Raw genomic sequence first — 22130 nt, forward strand, 5'->3', positions numbered from 1 at the left:
GTATACGGGCCCTTTGACAGTTAAAAGTATGTATTATGTTTTGTTTTGTTTTTTACACTTCCCAGCATATACCCGTCTAATTTTTGTCCACTCAAAATAACATCCAGAACAGGCCACTGCACAGACACAGAAATTGAAGCAACTTGCTGTAATGAGTGCAATCAAGTTGCCCTTTCTGCAGCCACAAATCACAAAATCCATCCCCTGCTTCTTTGTCATGTGGGGGGGGGATGGGGGTCGGGACGGGACTATATATGGCTATTAGTGATCATTCTTACACATAAAATATTTACTGTTTGACTCATGTGTGTCAGAGAACGACCACAAGTAACTTAAATATAAAAAAGGTCTTCAAAGATACTAATTCACAACATTAAGCAGGCATTTTCGACCCTTAAGTGTCAGCCCGTTGTCAGTGTCCTAACCAGACCTGTAGCACTCTTTAACAAAACGCACTGAAAAATAGATGCATTGAAACTTTAAATATAGTAAATACTTTGCATTTTCTATTTTTTTTTTCTCTATTTTACTTTACTGACATCACAATACTCAAGCAAGTCCTCACAGGAAAATAAACAAATCCAATTTTGTGTTTGATAGGTGTTATTTTTTTTTTTATGTGGTTTTAATCAAGGTGCTGAGTAGGAGGTGCTGAAGGTGCTGTCATTCGCCTGGAGGAATGGTCTGTGGGGGGGAATGTGGTCGTAGGGAGAACCTCAGTTTGAAGGTTTTGCAGCCAGTGTCCTTCGTAGTCTTGGTATAATTAACACACACCCTAAACTGACATGGATTCAGATCTCCCCTTGGTTTGTTCCTTACGCTCACCCCACTGAATTCATCATTCAGTAGTTGTACTCACATCAGTGTAAAGGAGGGAAAGGGATGAGGCTACAGTAGATTTTTCTAATGACACATTCTGTTCTTCCCTTCTGTCGCAACTCAAGGGGGAGACGTACGTGGAGATCTAATTTCTCGCCCTACCACATTTCTCACTCTAATCCACTTCTCTCCCCATGCTTCATTCCCCCTGGCCTCTCTCTCTCTCTGCCTTCATGTCCGTCTCATCCGTGGCCCTCAGAGCGATGTGTCCTGGTGGATTGACTGCAGACAGCCCAGCAGCTGGTAATAAGGGCTGCCTGGTGAGGCCACAGTCTCAAAGACAGACTGGAAAGCTCTGCGGTCCAGCTCCTCGTCAATCTGGTGCCGGTAGAAATCCATGGCCACCAGGCAGAACAGATTGACGTCCACCACCTCACTGGAGCCCATACGGCTGATCACGTGTGGCAGTCTGGTTGAGGGAAGGGGGTTAAGGACAACAGACCACGCTGTTTGGTAAGATGTACATTTAAACTGCTGTACATCCCTACATACATAAATACATATATAAACAAAGCAACTTGCGGCAAGTCAGAGTAACAACCAAACGACCAAAGGCGTAGCAGTGCAAAGCATGCAGAGGCTTCTTTGTGCACTCTCTCGGTTGCCTTGCTGCTAGAGAGAAATAAAGGATTGTTGGATTCACATTACAGCTCTTGTAGCTCCAGCCTGAAGATGTGTTCGAGCAGAGACTTTACTTCCTTCATACGTATCTAATAAATCACTACAAGGAAAGGAAATATTCTTATACCTATTTACCTTATTAAACAGAAAATTACACCCATACACCAAACCAAATTTCTCTTTCACTGAACTAGGACTAACATTTGCATAATTGCTGTGTTAACTCATCCTGAAAGACTTTTTAAACTCAACAGAAACAAAATAAAAATCACCAAATTACACTGCCTGGCCAAAAAAAAAGTCACCACCAAAAAAAAAGGTCATACACTCTTAATATTTCGTTGGACCGCCTTTAGCTTTGATTACGGCACGCATTCGCTGTGGCATTGTTTCGATAAGCTTCTGCAATGTCACAAGATTTATTTCCATCCAGTGTTGCATTAATTTTTCACCAAGATCTTGCATTGATGATGGTAGAGTCTGACCGCTGCGCAAAGCCTTCTCCAGCACATCCCAAAGATTCTCAATGGGGTTAAGGTCTGGACTCTGTGGTGGCCAATCCATGTGTGAAAATGATGTCTAATGCTCCCTGAACCAGTCTTTTACAATTTGAGCCCGATGAATCCTGGCATTGTCATCTTGGAATATGCCCGTGCCATCAGGGAAGAAAAAATCCATTGATGGAATAACCTGGTCATTCACAGTATATTCAGGTAGTCAGCTGACCTCATTCTTTGAGCACATACTGTTGCTGAACCTAGACCTGACCAACTGCAGCAACCCCAGATCATAACACTGCCCCCACAGGCTTGTACAGTAGGCACTAGGCATGATGGGTGCATCACTTCATCTGCCTCTCTTCTTACCCTGATGCGCCCATCACTCTGGAACAGGGTAAATCTGGACTCATCAGACCACATGACCTTCTTCCATTGCTCCAGAGTCCAATCTTTATGCTCCCTAGCAAATTGAAGCCTTTTTTCCGGTTAGCCTCAGTGATTAGTGGTTTTCTTAAGGCTACACAGCTGTTCAGTCCCAATCCCTTGAGTTCCCTTCGCATTGTGCGTGTGGAAATGCTCTTACTTTCATTATTAAACATAGCCCTGAGTTCTACTGTTGTTTTTCTTTGATTTGATCTCACCAAACATTTAAGTGATCGCCGATCACGATCATTGAGGATTTTTTTCCGGCCACATTTCTTCCTCGAAGACGATGGGTCCCCACTATCCTTCCAGTTTTTAATAATGCGTTGGACAGTTCTTAACCCAATTTTAGTAGTTTCTGCAATCTCCTTAGATGTTTTCTCTGCTTGATGCATGCCAATGATTTGACCCTTCTCAAACAGACTAACATCTTTTCCACGACCACGGGATGTGTCTTTCGACATGGTTGTTTAGGAAATGAGAAGCAACTCATTGCACCAGTTGGGGTTAAATAACTTGTTGCCAGCTGAAAGATAATCGCCCATGCAGTAATTATCCAATAGGAGGCTCGTACCTATTTGCTTAGTTAAATCCAGGTGGCGACTTTTTTTTTGGCCAGGCAGTGTATCTTGGTTAGTCTTTTAGTCATCTATTTAGTCCACTATTCCAACAACCACCAACTCTGGTTTGGTCCAAAACTAAAGTTAGATGTAAAATTAAGCTGATCTACTTGCTGTTTATCCCTGCAGTCTCTGTCTCTCACTTATCACTGCCCATCACTTAATAGTCAGCAGCAGGCCAAAATTTAGTGCTCAAACTACTGAGGGTAACACACCTCACGGCAGACTTGTGCATGTTGTCAACAACAAGCACCATTTTCTGTTTAACTAGTCAAATGACCACATCAAACTATTCTATTAATGCCATTTCTATGCAAAAACCCAGTCAGTGTCCTGCTCATGGGTTTCATATCATGTAAGGATACAGGGCTGAGATCCACTGGGACGTAGAAGCAGAAACAAAGAAACAGGAGAGGCTCCACATGGCCATGGCCACTGGTGTCCTCTGAGTGAAGTTGGACAACGACAGCAGCACCCAGTCTCGCACCATGGAAGACTGGCCTGTGGCATGGAGTGTCTGGAAAACCTAAGGATGGGTGCAGAGCAGAGGGAGAGGTAGAGAGGAATCAGACAAACATATGGAGATTACTACAGGAAAAAGAGATCTAACTTGGGTTTGTTTTTGAAGCCTGGCAACAATAAATGCAGCACACAGAGGCAGACACAGAGGTTGCGTTTTCCAAAAACACAAGATCTCAAAACAACTACTAAGAATGCAAAAATCAGACACTTCAACATTTAGGTTTAAGCATTGCTGCTCATACTTTGCTGTACTCCAATTTCTACTGACCGCACAGATCTCATTTATTCTTTATTTTAGATTCCTGGACAACAAAAGGAACACACTGTCTTTGCTCCAGCTTGATGTTGTCTTGACAACTTATTGTCTGTTTGGACAACAAAAGGAGCTGGCAGGGGCGATAACAACAGAGTACCAAGTAACAACTTCACTGAGACTGGACTTCACTGAAATTCTCTGAAATGCTCCTTGTAAGAAGCAAATTGCCAGAAAGGGAATAAAAACCACCACCACAACTCTCTGCAGTCAGGGAATTTGATTTGACAAAACAAATAATGAATAAAATAATAAGATCCCCTGTGAGCCTCATGTACAGAATGCTATTAAGTTTCTAATCTTGTTATTGTTCAGCATTAAATGGCTGAGTGATTTTCTTTCTCATTTGCACGACTCATGTCCCGCTGCTGACCTTGTAGACGACAGTGGCCATGAATTGTGGGTAAGGTTGCTGATTGGACAGGAACTCTCCGATGACCTTGTTCATGACGTCCTGTGGGGGGAAGAAGTCGTCCAGAAACTGGGGCAGAATCCTGGACACCACCCGAGCCTCGCTGGGTAAACCTTTCCGGATCCTACAAACAGGAAAGCCCAAAGAGGACATGATGGTGATGGGAGATAAAACACGTACTGTTACTACTTGTCAAAACATACATCAGCTGCCACTGTAAAATTATTTTGGGTGCCACAAACCTGCAGAGGTCCAAGATAAATGAAGAAAGCTAAAAATGTTGGAGTCAAGTGTATGTTGTTTTTTGTTTACAGGGTTGCCACTTTTATGTAATGATATATTTCAAGGACTTTTCAAGCACTTTGAGGACAAATTACCTCAATGCATATGCAATAATGCATATAGTTGGTAGCATGTACCAGTCTAACCCAGCACAGTACTATACACAGGCTTGAAAGGCTTACTTAAATTAGATGGAAATGGAAATAAAAGAGCAGGCACCAACCGGGAATAAGGTGGGAAAATAAATCTTGTTTTAAAAGTTAATGTTGAGAAACATATGATCTGTGCTGAAAAACATTTTGGCTAAATTTTCTTTCTAATGCCTCACAGTATAAAAAAAGGCTATTTCTTTGAGGACTGGGTATGTGAGGTAGCTGTACCTATTACGAATCAGATTATTTTGAGTGTAAGTAAAATGTATTTTTCAAAATGGCCATGGATTGGCTGTTGGTGCACCTCTTTTTTCATCAATATTTACCACTATAAAACAAATCAGAATTTTTACATATGATATGATTAATCAGAAGAAAACAAGCATTTCAACCATCCTTATTACTTTATGGTTATGTCAAATATTGTGGAACTTATACATCACTCAAAAAGGGCAACATTTGATAGATTTGTGGAATTTTTGTCATATAGACTGAATGACCATGATGTCTCACTAACAACAAGCACTTTTGGATAGACAACTACCAACTGATTTGAATTGTGGAGAGGTGTGAAAACAACACAACTATTTATTTTTGTTGCCATTTTCAGCCATAACTGTTTGAAGATATATAGTTAAAAACTGTGGTCCGACCTAGACTCACAAGTCAGTCTTTAGACGCTTTGCTTAACTAAAGACTGATGACTTTCTCCCTGATTTTGTGTTTAGATGGTCGGATACAGTTTCAGAGTTTAAAAAAACTCCCTACGTTGCAGAACCAATAGTAAATCTGCAGGGCGGTCCTTCGGTGGCTCGCTGAACTCATGTGCTTGTAAACATAGTCCCACTAGAAACACGTGTAGCGGTACAAAATGACTCAGCCGTGCTCGCAGAAAACGCCGTCAAAGTTAGTGGATGTTTGTCGCGTTTGCGGTGACACATTCTCGCCATATATATATATATATATATATATATATATATATATATATATATATATATATATATATATATAGCCTATATATCAAATTTTTCACATCACTGTATCACCGTTTGGACTAATCCGATGTTTGTAAAGTCTATAAACACAATGATTGAACAAACATTACTATTTCTGTGTGCACGTTTAGCTGGGCTAACGTTAGCTGTTAGCCCTGTTAGCCGTTAGCGATGTCTGTAATAGGTAATAACTCATTAAACGGTCCGTGAAAAAAATATCTTTTCCAGCGGATATCTTGGTTACAACATGATTGAGCTAGCAAAGCAGTTTTGTGTTGCTATGTGTGGTATTTATTCAGTTTTGGGAAATCACGATGTCTAGAAAGCATCAGTGGCTGCAGCTGACAGGGACAGCTAACAGCAACAGCAAAGCTAACATCAGGACGTCATCTGTTAAAAGCCTCCCGTTGTCGGATACGACATGAAACTACTCCAGTTAGCTCAATCATGTTGTAACTAAGACATCCGCTGGAAAAAAATATTTTCTTCACGGATGAGCACACGTTTGATAAAACGGAGTTAAATCTCTCGGCATCCATTTTCAAGCTCTCTGTGTGTTTGTTTCCTTGCGGACGAGAAAAGGGGGAGCGCACGTTTCCAAGAAGGCATGTCCTTTTCAAAAATGCAAGAGGCGTTGCTTTGTTGCCGGCCGTTTTCGCCGGTGTGTTAAACACACTTTAGAAAGGAGTGTCCCCAGACTATCAGAAGGCGGAGATCTCTGATTGTCTGGTGGCGAGACTAGGTCCGACCTATCTGGCTTTTCTGCTGTGCTTACTTGGTACCATGTTGCTTTGCTATCATATTTGATAAACTAAATCTACCAATGTACACATTTTAGCCACCTAAAAAAAATGCATCAATTTGTGTGTACGCTATATTTGGAATATTTTCTCTACTCACACACTAGGTGACCAAGGCAGCTGTAGACTAGCAACTCCTGTGTTCTGCAAAGTAAAGTTACTTTGTCAATGGAGTCTGGTGGCTTTGATATAACCGCTTCAGTTTCCCAGTTGGACAGAGCTGTGACAGCAAGGTAAAGCATTGTAAATATTAAAATATAGTGTACACTTCAACTGATCTACATGTTTTAAGGGGGCCTTTTTTTTTTTAGTTGGCTGAAAACTAACCACTTGAGGCAGTGTTTGTTCAGCACCGTTTCATTTCATGTATGTGACGCAGGGGTTTTCTACCCAAAGTTATTGTAAACACTGTGAGTTGGTCTACTGTGTTGTATCTATATTAAAAATAACATTTTCATGAGTTCATTAAGAAGACATGTTACATGAGCAAAATAACCAGAAATCTCACAATTCATGAGAAGGTCCAAATGTAGGTTTTTCCTGGTTGGTGCCTCCATATCACAGACACTCTGTTTATATTTGAAATGCTTCATTTTCTTGATGAACTCACCACCAGAGAGCATGCAAGTTCATTGCTGTATGCTTGTAGCCTACATGGAGAGTGATATATAAAAAGAAAGTGTGGCTTGGCCCTGCCATCCGGATGTAGAAAAATTTTATCATCTTGTGAATTCTGAGATAACAGAGTGCACCAGGCTCAAACCCAGAGATTCCAGTAAGCTAAATCAAAGCACTTTTAAGGCCTTGATTATATATTTTTCTTAATCCAAGCACTTTCCAGACCCATGGCAATCATGTTTTACTGAATAGAACTGTGTGCATTCTTGTATAATGGAGAATGTACTGTGCAAGTGTGTGTGTTACCTGTCAAAGAGCACAGAGACCCTCTCCATGGCAACAATGATCGACTCGCTGTCTGGAGCCTGAGGGTCAGAGTGGGCGGGGCGAGTGGCAGGGCTGGCTTTCTCCTTGCCTGAGGAGAAACCAATATGACCTGCCGTGACGCCCATCGCCTCTGCTGCGGCAGAGCCAGAGTCAACCTGACCTCTAACCCCTGTCACGTCGGAACCCGACGCAAGCACCGCTGAGAGGACGAGAGGGAGGGAGGTGGCACCGGTTGAACCAGTGGGGGAGAGGTTAGAGTGGGGACACTGATATCACAGTCAGAATTTAGTTGACCTCAAACTGAAAAGTGGAAACTTTAGTCAAATCACTGCCTTAAGAAGTAGGTTTTCTGTAAGTGACTGGTGCTTAAAGTATTAGGAGAGATTTTCAATGCCACGTTTCCTGGGTACATTACATAGTAGATTATCCTCTCCTGTGACATGAATGTGCTTCAGCTTGCTTTGCTGCGCCGCACATAAAGAAAGGTATGCCGAAAGTTTGAATTTTCAAGAGCCGGGGCTTACTCAAAAGATTTGCTGGCTAGCTCTTGGCAACAAAGGAGTGTTATTTAGCCAATCAGCATATGGACAACAATACGCTAAGAGCTTCTAGAGTTAGTAGGGAACGACGTAGGGGTTAGAGGTAGGGTATATCAGAGGTATGTACAGAATACAGGCATCACATGCAGGGAGCAAGCAGTTCTGTTGTTGTCACAGGCATCAAGAAAGGGCTGGAGTTTTGAGAGAGGTCTGTTCTGCTGTAGAGAGATTTAATGAATGTAAACCACTAATATTGGTCATCATGACAGGGTTCACCAACTACATGTAGGTGTAACTGACAGTGGGTGTATGGTGGGCCGATTTGTTTATGTAGCAACTCTAAGTGTTTTTAAAATAAAGAGTTTTGCGTTCCCCTTGTACACTGGAAGGTTAATAACACTTATGTGTCTCATAAATAACAAAAGCTGTGCACTTTCCATGCATCCATGCATCGCTAAATATAAAAAATGGTTCGCAATTTGCTGTGTGTGAAAAGTATGTGCTGTAAGCTGCATGCAATGGTGGCATGCACAAACAAGCGCAAAGCTAATGAGTTAGCATTTCTGTAGGCTTAAAGACAGCAATATATTGAATTCTCACCTAATGGTATTCTAGGAATGTCCCAGTTCTGCCCCACAACACTTCCTCTTTCTTTTAGAGTCACCCTCAGCTAAGAGGTAAGCAACTCCAGTGATTAACGGGACAGCACCAACAATTTTAACCTAATGGAGTATAACTGGAAAGGAGGACCATTCTTGTGTTTTTAACAGCAGAACATATCCGACTCCATACTGCACTACTGCTGTCTACATCCTTATTTTTTAGCTGTTAATAATGGTGAAGGCAAATCATTTGTGGGGAGAGGTGGAGGGGTCATTACAGCAGGGACACCACAACATTCTACTCTACATACTATTCGGGAGGAAGGAGTCTGGGATGAGAGTACAGGAAAGAAAATGGGACACATCCTCACTGAAGCAGCTCTGACATTAGTTAAGCTTGCAGACCATCAACTTTAACCTTAACTGAAATAACAATGCCACAGTAAAGTTGAGGTTCATGCAGGTGAGTTAGCCAGCTAGCTCAATCCCATGGTGAGTTTGCGGTGGATTGACAAAGTCACAACAGCAGTAATGGAAGCACCAGTCCTTATACAGTGCATGCTGGTGATTTAGCCAGCATGCAGGATGCTACATTGCTTTTGTGGCATATCACTCAGTGTTACAGCCCTTCTTACCAGTGTACATGCAGGTGAGCATGAGGCCCAGGGCGGCCATGGCTCTGTGTGGTGACGGCATGTTGACTCTGTCCACGCTGAGTTTGACCAGCGCTTCTCCATCCACACGTGACAACTGCTCTGACAACAGGAGGCGCTCCAGACCGCGCAGCACGCAGTGATAGATGACGGAGGGAGTGGAGTCCTCGCTGGCCGACACCATCACGCCACACAGCTGAAGCACAGGGAGAGGCAGAAGATCATGGAGGATAGAGAGAGGAAGACATTTTTACAGAGAGGAACAAGAAAAGAGGTCTCAAGCAGACAGAATGCTGGGTGCATTTTTTAAATGCTAGACTACAGTTTGTTCAGATGTTGAAAGTGAGCTAATATTAATTTAACACAAACCATGCCCATGAGGTCAGTCACTTTACACTCTGAATTCAATTTTTTTCAAATCAAGACGTTCAGGGCGCTGTGTTTTGTTATTTTTGTGCTGTAAAAGTGCGATATACCGTCAGAGTTCATGTTGCTTCACACACAGAATGTTTACCTGTATAATTCCAGCCATAAACTCAGCTCCTACATCCAGAGGATAGTTCTCCATCATGTAGAAGGCCACTGCGCACATCACCAACACATGCTGCTGGTTATGCAGGTTCACACAGCTGCAGCATACAAAAAAAGAGGAGAGGTACAGAGTTAGAGGGAAAAAATTAAGAGTATATTAAAACAGAAAGTCCAGTAGTTATTTGTTTGAAATGTGAAGGGTAGCACCTAGTGGCCAATGTCTGCACTGCACTCTTGGTCCCATTGCAGACTGTGTGCTGACTTGAGGATTTTAGTCTCGGATCAAAGAAATTTGTCTGAGCAAACTGTAATCTGCACTAGCCCTAAGATGGATAAAACTAATTGGTTCCAAGATCCACTTACAGTGCAGGGGGGTCACATACTGACAAACACATTTGCTCACTGAGGCTCTTTCATCCTCAGCTCAGCTCATGATGAAATGAGGTCAGTGTCTGCGTGTTTGTTTTTTAAAACAGAGATACTCACTGAGCAATAGCCCTGAGGTTGGACAGCAGGTACTCAGAGACAGTGGGGATGAGCTGTTTGGCTGTGTCGTCCAGCAGGTCACACTCCAACACATACAGCACTCCATGCAGAGCCCCCATGCGGCTGGGCAGGTGTGTGCTGCGCAGGGTCGTCTCCAGCAGGCGACACACAGGCTCCGCTATCGCTTTGTCCTAGAAATATACATTTTAGATTGATCATATACCATAGAGGGTAATGGTACACTACTACAACCAATCACAAACACACTCTTCGGCCATAAAAACGTTCCCGAGCCACACACAGCCACTCACCATGCCCAGTACAGCAGCAGCTTTGCAGATGGCAGGCACCAGGTATTGATTGAGGATCTCGTCCTCTGGTGGGTGGAGCTTCTGCAGCTCCATCAGGGTGGAGAACATCATGTCAAACTGGTTCCTCTCTGTGAAGAGGTCCGACACTGCCAGCAGCTGTAGAGAATTACAAGAGGGCGAACACGGTGGAGAGGGTGAGAGGTGGTCATTGACTATTTTCTGTTGGATCCCCACAAATGTTTCTTTTCCCAGAGCAGACAAGAAGGTGTGAATTTGTATTGTCTATTATGTTGTTTCCAGAGTGAGTGCCTACTGTTCAAGAATAACCTGGAAACTCTGAAACAGTTTCAGGCAATCCATTACTGATACAAATGAAGACGCCTGGCTGAACATGTAGAATGAACACCAAGACTGTGCATCGTAGCTCACCGATCGGACCACTTCACTGACAAGTATGGTCGGGGTCCTCCTGTTACTCGGGGAGCCAGGGATCAGCCACTGGCTGTAGAGCTCCAGAAGAAACTGGGAACATGAGTGAATGTCCACACCCGCACGATGCTTCCTGAAAACACAGAGACAGTGATCAGTCCCATTCTTGTTTCAGTGCATGTGTACTGAAGAAATGTAAGTGCATGTCTGACCTTGAGTTGATGGGAGATATGGGTGGGGAGGTGGGGGCTGGAGTGTCTGCTTCATCTTCTTCATCTTCACCCCATTCTTCTTCTCTCAGTGGGGTGATGTTGTTACCTAGCCACACTGAGTGAATTGAGACCTAGAGAGAGAAGAAAGAACTTAACTGAAACACACTCTTCCTCAAGCTTCATTTTATCCACCACATTCTCTCTTCTTTTAATGCATCTCTGACCTGTCCCAGTTTGTAGTCCATGTTGCCCATCTCCCTCTCTGTGTTGATCTGAAGCAGCAGCTTCTCATGGCTGATCAGCGTGCCTGCTGAAACAAAATTAAACAAGAAATCAGAGTAGGAGGAGGTCCAGCAGCTGTGGGTCTAGTGAGAGACGATGAATTACCAGCTGAGGCTGCCGACAACGAGGGTACAGGGTCCCAGGCATGGTACGGGTGGTGTGTGTGGACATTGTCTCTCTTCGATACAAGAGCCTGAATCTCTCTCTCCACCTCGCCCCTGATCACTGCAAGTTTCCTTCCAAACCTGGGAGAACACACACAACTTTAGAAATCGTTGCATATTTATTCTGGGCACTACTACGGTGTAAATAGAAGACGGATGTGCAGCGACCGTGTTTCCAGGGCTTTGAGGCTCTTGTTGCGGGGCTGCTGTTCCAGACAGCTGACTGCAGGGTTGCCAGCAGTGGGCAGGGTCATGGCACTCAGCACCAGGCTGGTGATGGCCTGCACTGCTAACACATTCAACTGGGTACGCTCCAAGTCCTCCTGGAAACAAAAGGATAAACAAAACATTGACGAAGGTGGGAAGGATGAAGAAAGGGAACTATAGGCTTTAGAATTATATCCCACAATTTATTCCAATGTATCATGACAACCAGACTATGTGTTGCACTGTGAACGCTTACATGTTTTTTAATTAAAGTAAGCAACGGTGTGAGTTATGTTACAGGTATACTATACCTCCTGCTGTGTCTCCTCCTCCTGGTCCATAGTGATGGGTTGGGTGACCAGCACCCCCAACAGTGTGGCCCAGGTCTCCTCAAACTGAGTCCTACTGCTCCAGCCTAAACATACAGCAACAAAACCAGTCACATGACATGCATTCAAGAGTTTACTCTACTGAATCATTCCATATGTGTGTGTTTCAATACCCAGTGTGTTGATGCGGTAGAGGAACTCTCTGAAGACATCCTTTTCCTGCAGGAAGTCCACAGGGATCTCGGGCAGCGTTGTGCCGTACTCTCCTCCTGGCTGAGGGGACCAGCCCAGTTTCCAAACCTAAATACACAGATGTTTAATGGACTAATACATTCACGTATACAAATACTAAAGTCATAATATCTTTCGCACACTGACCAGTGGAGGTACTCGGGTGTAGCTGTTGACCAGAGGCAGTCGGGACAGACTGATGACAATGTTGCGCAAGGTTGGTGTGAGGAAAGCAGGGAATGCACTGTTTCTATGGTGACCCAGGGCAAGGATGCTCTGCAGGCCTTCCACAAGCTCTGCCATGATCTCACATGCTTGCCACTCGCACATGTCTGCAACACACAGGTGAAAGCTTTAAGGGATACATGATGGCAAATACCCTCCGGGATCCAACTCAGAGGAAATGACTGAGCCCGTTAGCTTTACTGAATCACTACATATGTGCTCACGGTCAGCATGCGGCGAGTCCACTTCATCTCCTTCAGCGTCTCTCTCTGCCTTTGTCTTTTTCTTCTCTGGATGCAGAAGCTGGTCACCAGGACTCACAGCCACTGGAGGGGGGCAAGACCAAACATTTAACCATTATTGAAATGGCATGAAAACATGTTGGGTCTTAAGGCAGTCATGACATGTGACCATACTAAAATTTAAAAGGGAATGCACAAACGAGTCCCAGCAGCCTTCTCACCTGCAACAATGATGAGGCGTAGGCAGTAGATAAGGGAGCAGGTGTGTGTGGTGTACTCTTGGGTGGAGAGCTTGTTCCAGACGCAGGGCTGCTGCAGGGCCAGACACAGACAAGACAGAGCCCATTGCAGGTCCACACTCAGGGGCAACTTGTTCTGGAGGAGACGCCACACCACCACCTGGACAGAGAGAGACATACAAGGGTGGAGGAGAGAGTAACCACATCTGACAAGAATTTAATAGTCTATAACAAATAGGAATGAAATTACGGGGTCCCAGATACATTAGACAGAACATTAAACTACTGGTACCACTGTTTTTATGATTGAGACTGAAGCCTGGAAATCTCACCAAACAGGAGAAACAAAGGTCTATCTTAAATGTGATTAAATTAATCAAATGATAACAAACAAGTGACTAAACAAAATGTTTAATAAGTGGTCTTTTACCTCAGTTGCAGTACAAGTGAAAGTGGTGATGAGGTGCTCCTTGTCAGAGGGAATATGTAGTGAGGAAGGCAGCTGGCTCACATTCAACAGGTACTGGGACAGAGCTCTGCAGAGCGACAGAACCCTGGAGTAGAAACCTGGCTCATCTGAAAACAGACAGCAGACAGAAGAATATTTTTCTTCAGCATTTTTCCCCTTAGATTTAGGTATCAAACCAGCATTTCTTCTACTCCTAATACAAAATGCAACCTCAATGCTTTACAGAAGAAGTCATGGTCAATTAAGTCAGTTCAACTTAACTTAAAGTTGTACAAGCGGTCAAAATTTAGCAGATTTAGAAATGACTGATCTAGTATGAGATATTACGGAGCTCTGACTTTTATATTTTCATACACCAATCTCTCCCTCCCACTCACCATACACGTCAGCTAGTTGCTTCCAATATGGCGGTGGCTGGGCAGGTGGCAGGAAGGACTGGTGTGGGGAAGGGAGGGAGCCGGTGACTCCCGCAAGCCGTTCTAGGGTCACCTGCAAGGCTGTCTCCAACAAGAGTGACCCCTGACCCCGTGCTAACCGCTGCATCCCCATACTGAGGCATGGACACAGCAGGCTTAGGTTGAAGTCCTGGAAGGGGAAAAAAAAGCAGGTTCAGATGCAATATACTCAATTATTAAAATAATCAATATGGTCAAGAATATTTATCCTTGAGGTCTGATATCTGGGCACTGCAGTCTGTCACCTTGCAGCTCATGGTGTTAAAGAGGTCAGTGGGAGGAAGTTTGGTGAGGAGTTCTGTTGTCTCCAGCAGCGAAACATCTCCACGAAGACAACATTGAGACTTCACCAGAGCCACGTACCACTCCTAAAAACAAAATTAAATCATGTGCAAAAAAACATTAATACCTCCTATTCTGGGTTTCTTTACTTTGCAGGATCAAGACATACAGTAAAAACATGAAATATAGACTTAGACACTGATTCTCTAATCTCTCACCTTATCTGCAATGACGAGCTCAGGGGCTGGTGGTGGATCCCCATCCAAGGGGTGTGATGTCACAGGAGGTGTGGGGCTGCTGGTGTCTGCAACAGTGGCTCTGAACCTGTCCAGCAGGGAGTAGAACCTCTGATGCCTGAGAAAGAGAAATGCAGGGAGAATATAATGCATTTTTCCAGATAGATGTTCTGTTTAAGTTTAGCTTGACTTGGGCATGTTTTTGCTTTGTTGAAGGGTGTGTTTTATTTCTGTTTTTTGTTGTTTCTTCTGCTTTTTACAATACAAATATAAATTAATATGCAACAGATTGCTAAAACTACAAACCTCAAATTGTAATACGCAAGACTTACCTCTGAGCCAGGCCACTGGTCTGAAGGTATTCCTGTATCCTGTCCAGTTCCTCCACAGGCAGCTGAGCTATACTGTTCTGCAGGACAGAGGGTCAGAATAACACATGATCAACTTCAGAGAAATTTTAAGATCAAAAACTTTTTACCCTAAGTGAGAAATCTATTTCTATCAATATATTCATGAGTCTAACATAGGTTCGGTACTCCTATGGAACCATGACACTAAAATAAAATTTGGCACACAGCTGACAAGCAAACTCCCCTGTGACAACAAGTTACAAGCCCACACACAAGCTGTACCTGTAGTGTCTCAGCCAGCAGCATCTCTACCCTGCGACACGCCAGTGTGTCGACCATGCGGGCCAGAACCCTGAAGGGTGTACTGAGCAGCTTGTCCACATACAGCATCAGCAGGGAGCCGGACTGACTCAGGTGGATGCCTTCCAAACACTGCAGGGTCTTCTTCAACATGGTAGGCTGCAAGAGGAAAGGAGGACTCCATTAGTAAAGGTAGAAAAGGGGTGACAGAATAAGAGCAAAGAGAAAGAGAGGTGAAGAAGAAGGCAAGTGGATGAAAAGAGGGCAGGAAAGAAGGAAAAGTTAAAATTACTCCTGTGATGATAAACTGAAAAACCAAAAAAGAATGTTGCCTGAAAAGAAAAATCAAGATATATTTGATCAAGACTGGTCGTTTTTTAATGTGCCTTATGAATACAATGACTTGGCTTATGAAGGATGCGCAGGAGTTAAAAAGGGTGTGATCTTACAGTGCTGAGGTTGTCACAGCGGGACTGGATGGCCTGGATGAAGAGACCACTGGCAGCTGAGTTGCGGTGCACAGCGCTGATGAAATCCTGCACTGGAGGCTCATGGGACAGGCTGATGAGGTCACGCACATGGTTGACTATCAGCCAGGTCAGATGCTCTGAGTCATGAAGGTTCTGACACTATTATTCCGAGAGAAAAATCAAAATGAACACGTTAACTTAAAGTTTTGTGTAATCAAAATATTTTTACGATCATCATCTATTTGTCACTTACTACAAAATATGTTAACACTATTGTTATGAGTCTCACCACATAGTCACAGAAAAGGATGAGGGCCCCCCTGCGTACGATCTCTCGGTTGACCATGGCTAACCGAGTCTCAGGCTTGTCCTCTTCTCCTTCCCCAGAGGAGTGAGGGCTCAACAGCTTTGTGCAAGAGAGGCTATGTCTCCTGAGAGAAGGATGGAGACAGGGTAGGTTGTCACAAGATTCTGTGCCGTGCTCATGCTCAAACAGGGATTCATTTTGGACAATATGTTGCACTACAAATTCATTTTTTGATGCCTTGTAGTCTTACAATTCAGGATACCTCATTGTGTTTTTTTTTATGATATGACACGCATGAACGATTAAGGTCTAAACACATACATATGACATCCATGAGTAACCTACAACATCCGTTCTTACTTGGGTGTCTGGTGCACCTCAGCCCACCAAGAGTAGTTGGTGTAGTCGATGATGAGGAGGACCTGGCACCACAGCAACACCAGGGAGGGGTGGGTGGTGATCAGACACTGCACCATGCTGTTCAGGCCTTCCAAGGGGTAAAACAGGCCGGCCTCAGTGCCTGTCTGTCCACCTCCACCCTCGCCCTTCAGGAGACGGCTAGCTGCAGCTGTGATCCTGCGAAACATTCCTGGAAGGAGAAGGAAAGCAAAGAGGGAAAGGACTGTCAGTGTCCTTATATTTAAAGTGCATCACTTCCTAAGAGCATCATGCATTTCATTGTAAAGCTTAACATCTACTGTTTTAGCCAGACTCTCAACAAAAATGACAATTAAATTTCAACAAGCTCACCACTTTTGAAGACATGTATGAGGCACATGAGCAGTGTACCCAGCTGCTGGCAGTAAAAGGTGTGTTGCTGCTCTGTAATGTCCACTTTAACCTGTCTGGAGGAAATGTCATCCAGCAACACTCCTACCAGCTGCAGCAGGAACCTGGAAGGAGGGATTACAGGGACAGATGTCAATGAAAGTGAGAAGGAAAAAAGGAAAGACATATGGAAGCAAAGTAATGGTTGCAAAAATGATCAGACTGAGTAAAAATATTCCTCAGTCCTTACATCAAAAATATCCTGTAACTACAGATAGCAAACACGCTCACTAACCTGGCAAAGGTTTCTTCAGGCAGGGCTTTTTGGGCCTCACCATTAGGTTCCTGGTTACCTAGAGTGTCAGCAGGGGGAGGGTCACTTGGGGACGGGCTCTGCTGATGCAGGCGACGGATTGTATGGCAGGAGAGGAGATGTGGGGTGAGGGACAGCTCATGGACCCGCGACAGGACAATGTCCTCAGTGGACTGGGAGACGAGTACCCTGAGCACCGCCAGGATGCCAGACACCCACAGCTGGACTGTAGCTACTGATGCCTGGGGAGGAGCAGAGGTTTGAATTTAAGTCAATTAAAAATCTATATTTTGCAAGGTGTGTTAAGGTACATTCGACAGACAAGTTAAAAGTCTGTCCAGGTTTTTGTGCGTACTAACTAATGAGATGTCTCACCATGGTGGCCGGGGTGGTAAACATACTCTTGAGCAGCATGTCTACAGGTCGGAGAGAGGAGGGCGCCACAGTCTCAAAGAGAGTGTTCAACACTCCCAACGCCTCTGGAGAGTCTAGGTGCATCTGTGAGGATCAACATACAAATATGTTTACTGATTACAATATAAGGGTTTTGCATTACATATGTTGTAGCCTAAATGTCTTATATTTGTCACTGTGCACCAATATATACACACACACACGTACATATGCATTTTCCTACCTGCTGCTTAGCAATCATTGGAAGTATGACGTCAGCGATCTGTCTGGACAATCTCTTCCACTTGTCCTCATTCTCTTTGTGACACTGCTGCAGTACAAGAATGAACATCTCCAACACCTGCAACACACCATGGAACAGAGATCATCAGGCAGAGAAAAGACTGACTGGAATGTTTTCACATTAACATTTTGGGTCTGTTTGTATCCATTTGTGACCGTACCTGATGGTATTGCACAAGTCTGAGCAGCATGGACACCACCACTTCTTTCTGGGTATCTAACTCTTTGCCTGCATCTGCTTTGTTTGAGCCCCTCAACACAAACAGGTCATGGACAATTGGCTGCAAGGCTGGGATGGCTGTGGAGGGAAAATTTAATTACTTAGACTACAGCTACGGTAAGAATGTGCTTTTGAAGTAATGCGTTAGTGTGAAGTAAAGTTTAGGAATGTAAGCGAGAGTAAACTTCAGTGAATGTGTTTAAAAGTAGAGAAAATGGTTGTGTGTTGCATGTGTTCCCTCTCACCGTGTGTGACAGCTTTCCTGCCGCTCGCCATGATGCCATCACACAGCTGGATGATCTTGGGGATGCTGATTATCTGCTTGGAGTGGTAACGCTCATAAGACAGCAGCACCAGGAAGAAAAAGATGTTGGGAATGATAGCCTCTGAATCTCTGCGTAAGAACAGGTATTAATTTAGTTCACAGGACGGCACTGAATAGATGGGCTAATCTACAGTTCAGTGGAAGAAAGGTTTTATCACTACTGTAACCACACATAAAAAAACGCCTGGGAGACACATGGATTTGTGAAAATGCATGACTCATGGATGAGAAAAAAAAAATAACTCACCTGAACTGTCCAACCTCAATGTACTCAAACTGCTTTAGGACAAAGCCTATGAACACCTAAAACATAGAATACATCTTCCTGAGTGAGCTTAATTCAACAGACTGAAGATGAACTCAGGCAATGTGTGTGTTTTTTTGTTTATGTTTAACCTGATCTGAGTCCAGCAAGCAGTAGTTGACTCTGAGCTGCACAAGTTGGGCGAGCAGGTCCAGTACTTGTCTCTGCAGGGCCACAGAGGTGCTGGTAGTGTACTGCTTCAAAGCTTTGATCACTAGCGGCTCAAACAGACGAATGTGGTTGTGGATGGCGTTCTGGAAAAAACAAAAGGGGAGGCCACAACCTTTAATGGGGCAGCACCTTGCTCAAGCTAATGAGCAATGAAAATTATACTTTATGAATATCTATTCACAATCGCAACTCAAAAAACAGCACAACAGTTTACCTTGTCTCCTCTGTGCCGTGTTGCATTTGCAATATTGGACCTCAGCTGGTTCGAAGCCTTTTGCATTACATCAAACCATCTAAAAAGAGGACAGAAGGCAGTTTCTTAAATGTTCTTATGTTTATTTATCTGAAAGCATGTCATTTTCTCCTCCTGTGCCTCATCTGTATGTTGCTATAACCCACCCAGAGGTGTCCTGCTCCTGTTCAGCCTGCACCATGTTCCGGAGACTGGCATCAGCGAGAGCCTGGGTGAAGTGAGTGTACGGTGCCATGAAGCAGTAGTGGTAGAGGCCCGGTCTCAGGCTGGACGAGCCAAGGCGGAGAGCCTTGCCCTGGGAACGGCTTGGTCCACTCAGGTAACCCTCATATTGAGAGGCCAGGTTGGTGCCAAACAGGGTCTTCAGCAGCTAAAGAAAGACAGGTCTTCAGTTAATAAATAAAACAAGCAATAGTTTGGAGTCCACGTTTGTTTAGATGAGTTGCATTTTCAAATAGACTTGTGTAAAAAAAAACTGGCTTACACATTTTAAAAAGGATTTATTTCATTAAGGCACATTTCTTCTAACCGGATTAAATCTGCTATTCTCAAGTGGGCCCTGAAACACCAAGCCGACCGTCGGCCATCAGTCAATGATGGGCTGCCAGTGAATGTCTGCTGACCTAGTTTTTGCTTAGTATCTGGCACCGTTGGCAGTTGGCCACCTTGTCAGTGTTTTGTCAGGGTGAGCTTGACACAAACTTCTTAAATTAGTTAAGATTATGATTTTAGCCACTGAGCTCTTTAGCAGAAACAGTTCGTATTTGTTTGTATTATTGTTTGCTAGCACACAGTAAATATCAGTTTTTCTTTCAACATCTGACCGTTCTGTCAGACTTCCGGTTTCAATTTTTGAATGACAAATACAGACTATCACCACCTGCTGGTACGGAGTTATTTCCTCTCATGCAGGCACAGAACCTACGTGCTTGTTTGGCCGTTGGCTGTTTATGGTCTGATCAAGTGCAACTTTTTGGCCAAGACACAGGCAACATGAGGCGGCGCAACAGTCAGCCTCCATCGCCACTAGTCCTTTGATGTAGATTAGGTGTATCTGGACCTTTGATTAGAAAATATTTAGTATCAACCAAGTCTTTTCTTTGCACCTAATCATAATTAAGTCACAGGGGTGTCTTACAGGATATTCCCCATTTCAGGCGATCTAATGTTTATGGTGTTGGATTAGGTTTTTCCATCCTTAAATTTATCTTATTGTTTATTTGTTCCCCTGAGATTTACTGACTTTGGTCTTGCATAGGACATTTTTCTTTGCAAGGGCTGATGTCCCTGCAGGAGTAAATACCAAAGGGACACATCTTTGTTATCTCCGAGATCAGTCAGATTTGCTGGCTGCGCTTACTAACAGTGATCTATCTGTTTTGTTTTGTTCTTTTAGGAAAGAAATTCCTCCAATTTCTGAATTAATTCAGTGCAAACTAGATTGACTGTTATGCAATGCAGACTATCATATAATCCTTCTTCATCATACTTTGCTAACAGTTACGAAATTTGCTGCATCTAAAAAGGCATAGGCAAGATGACATTAGGCTAATATATGACTGTGTGTGTATTAAGATGTATGGAACCATCGCACAGGGAAACCAATGCCTTTACAGGCCCTGTCGGCAGGAACCAGCCTCACTCTGTGTGGAGTCGCACCGGTTGCAGCACACTGCTCAGTGTTGGAACCATAAAGACTGCCACACAAAATACACCCAACAATACAGACAACTCGCTCTACAATGACAGACAAACTACACAGATTACTGACCTGTTGTACACACACAGTAGCCATGGTTGGTTCTCTGGAGAAGCAGGACTTGAGGTAGCCCAAGATTTCCTCCACACACTGACAGAGAATATAGTTCATCAATTTATTCAACTGATTGATACATTGGCTTATATTACTGAAACAAACTAAATTACTTTTAATGAAATAAAAATCATCCGGAACCTCCTCGTTCCTGCTCACAGAGGTGATGTCATATCTTTACCTTGCTGATGTCATGTAGTGTGGCCAGCTCCAGGAGCTGTGACAGAACATCAAGAGTGGAACGCAGGAAACTTCCAAACTTCTCCTGGTTGCTGTGGAGGTCCAGTGTCACCTAGGATGCAACACACACAATTAACACCACTTAAGATACTAAAACTTGTTTGTATTTTGATAAAAGTGGGGTAAAATAGATGCATGTCCTGACCTTGTAGTTGGCATGTGTAGCTTTGAGGACATCGTAGAGCTTGAGGTAGGGTGGCAGGTGGTAGAAGTTGCCAAGGGTGGTAGATTTGTTGACGGTTGTTGACCCAGTGCTCTCTGCTGGCCTGGCTGCTCACAAAAAGCACAAAATCAAACTTTTAAGTATTCACAGACACCTCAGAGAGATTATATGAACCTGTGCTTGTGCACGGCTAGGGGTGCATTTACCTGTGTTGACCTCATTGCTTTTCTTTGGGCTCATAGGTGCAGCACTGGGCTCAGTGGCATCCTTCTCCTTGCCTTTTCTCCGAATGGGACTGAGGGAGGGGGTGTTGCTCAGGGAGGGGAGGGTAGCCTAAAACAAGAAGTGAACTCAATACAATGACCTTCCTGTGGATACAACTTGTGGTCATAAGCAGATGCCAGTGAAATGTGACTTAAGCCTGGCCCACGCTAAACGTTTTTTCAAATTTTAAACCAATGTTGAAAATGTTAAAGACCCCACACATAATGACATGTCATGATAAATAGATAATTGTTCTAAAGTGTGTGGAGAGCAAGGATTTGCCTAAAACAGCATACAACACACTAACAGATTCTATTCACGAACAACCAAAGTCCTGACTCCCAAACTGTGAATCTTGTGACTTTAGAGTAAACAAACATGGGAGAGGACAGGCAGGAAGAAGGTTTTGCACCACTTTTTTACAGGAAATCAACAAAGAAAAATTTGGATAAAGTCAAGGACACCACAGAGTAAATTCTGAGTTGAAACCCAATTGATATTGCATTAAAACCCTCTGAAACCCACGGGGCCGCTGGCGATCCTTGAGTTCTGCTCACACAAAATTTCAAATCGCAAATATTTAAC

At 43.7% G+C, this 22130-nt stretch overlaps 1 protein-coding gene and 1 non-coding gene across 7 annotated transcripts in view; both read right to left on the reverse strand.

Moving 5' to 3' along the window:
- Nucleotides 1–606: 606 nt before the first annotated feature.
- Nucleotides 607–22130, reverse strand: part of htt (huntingtin) — a 39296-nt gene continuing 17772 nt past the window's right edge. For 2 of the 6 annotated variants that reach the window (XM_033624314.2, XM_033624309.2), the window contains 41 exons: nucleotides 21488–21614; nucleotides 21264–21388; nucleotides 21060–21170; nucleotides 20837–20914; nucleotides 19212–19435; nucleotides 19027–19105; nucleotides 18734–18895; nucleotides 18585–18640; nucleotides 18258–18406; nucleotides 17954–18090; nucleotides 17734–17850; nucleotides 17472–17594; nucleotides 17079–17338; nucleotides 16766–16908; nucleotides 16376–16604; nucleotides 15998–16139; nucleotides 15688–15867; nucleotides 15221–15397; nucleotides 14921–14997; nucleotides 14571–14706; nucleotides 14316–14438; nucleotides 13993–14200; nucleotides 13577–13722; nucleotides 13129–13306; nucleotides 12890–12991; nucleotides 12588–12772; nucleotides 12383–12509; nucleotides 12192–12295; nucleotides 11842–11996; nucleotides 11615–11754; nucleotides 11452–11534; nucleotides 11228–11358; nucleotides 11016–11148; nucleotides 10587–10742; nucleotides 10276–10466; nucleotides 9773–9887; nucleotides 9241–9454; nucleotides 7444–7663; nucleotides 4252–4414; nucleotides 3409–3569; nucleotides 607–1288 (listed from right to left, as the gene is read on the reverse strand). In XM_033624314.2, coding sequence (XP_033480205.1) covers nucleotides 1075–1288; nucleotides 3409–3569; nucleotides 4252–4414; nucleotides 7444–7663; nucleotides 9241–9454; nucleotides 9773–9887; nucleotides 10276–10466; nucleotides 10587–10742; nucleotides 11016–11148; nucleotides 11228–11358; nucleotides 11452–11534; nucleotides 11615–11754; nucleotides 11842–11996; nucleotides 12192–12295; nucleotides 12383–12509; nucleotides 12588–12772; nucleotides 12890–12991; nucleotides 13129–13306; nucleotides 13577–13722; nucleotides 13993–14200; nucleotides 14316–14438; nucleotides 14571–14706; nucleotides 14921–14997; nucleotides 15221–15397; nucleotides 15688–15867; nucleotides 15998–16139; nucleotides 16376–16604; nucleotides 16766–16908; nucleotides 17079–17338; nucleotides 17472–17594; nucleotides 17734–17850; nucleotides 17954–18090; nucleotides 18258–18406; nucleotides 18585–18640; nucleotides 18734–18895; nucleotides 19027–19105; nucleotides 19212–19435; nucleotides 20837–20914; nucleotides 21060–21170; nucleotides 21264–21388; nucleotides 21488–21614 — 6081 coding nt within the window. In that variant the 3' untranslated portion in view covers nucleotides 607–1074. Of the gene's footprint in view, nucleotides 1289–3408; nucleotides 3570–4251; nucleotides 4415–7443; nucleotides 7664–9240; nucleotides 9455–9772; nucleotides 9888–10275; nucleotides 10467–10586; nucleotides 10743–11015; nucleotides 11149–11227; nucleotides 11359–11451; nucleotides 11538–11614; nucleotides 11755–11841; nucleotides 11997–12191; nucleotides 12296–12382; nucleotides 12510–12587; nucleotides 12773–12889; nucleotides 12992–13128; nucleotides 13307–13576; nucleotides 13723–13992; nucleotides 14201–14315; nucleotides 14439–14570; nucleotides 14707–14920; nucleotides 14998–15220; nucleotides 15398–15687; nucleotides 15868–15997; nucleotides 16140–16375; nucleotides 16605–16765; nucleotides 16909–17078; nucleotides 17339–17471; nucleotides 17595–17733; nucleotides 17851–17953; nucleotides 18091–18257; nucleotides 18407–18584; nucleotides 18641–18733; nucleotides 18896–19026; nucleotides 19106–19211; nucleotides 19436–20836; nucleotides 20915–21059; nucleotides 21171–21263; nucleotides 21389–21487; nucleotides 21615–22130 lie in introns of all 6 variants that reach the window. The other 4 variants (XM_033624310.2, XM_033624308.2, XM_033624315.2 and 1 more) reach the window with 3 other exon arrangements.
- On the reverse strand, nucleotides 20640–20769 carry LOC117256122 (small Cajal body-specific RNA 14). Its single transcript, XR_004501630.1, has one exon.

The sequence above is a fragment of the Epinephelus lanceolatus genome, chromosome 3, assembly GCF_041903045.1.
Source record: "Epinephelus lanceolatus isolate andai-2023 chromosome 3, ASM4190304v1, whole genome shotgun sequence".
Lineage (NCBI taxonomy): Eukaryota > Metazoa > Chordata > Actinopteri > Perciformes > Serranidae > Epinephelus > Epinephelus lanceolatus.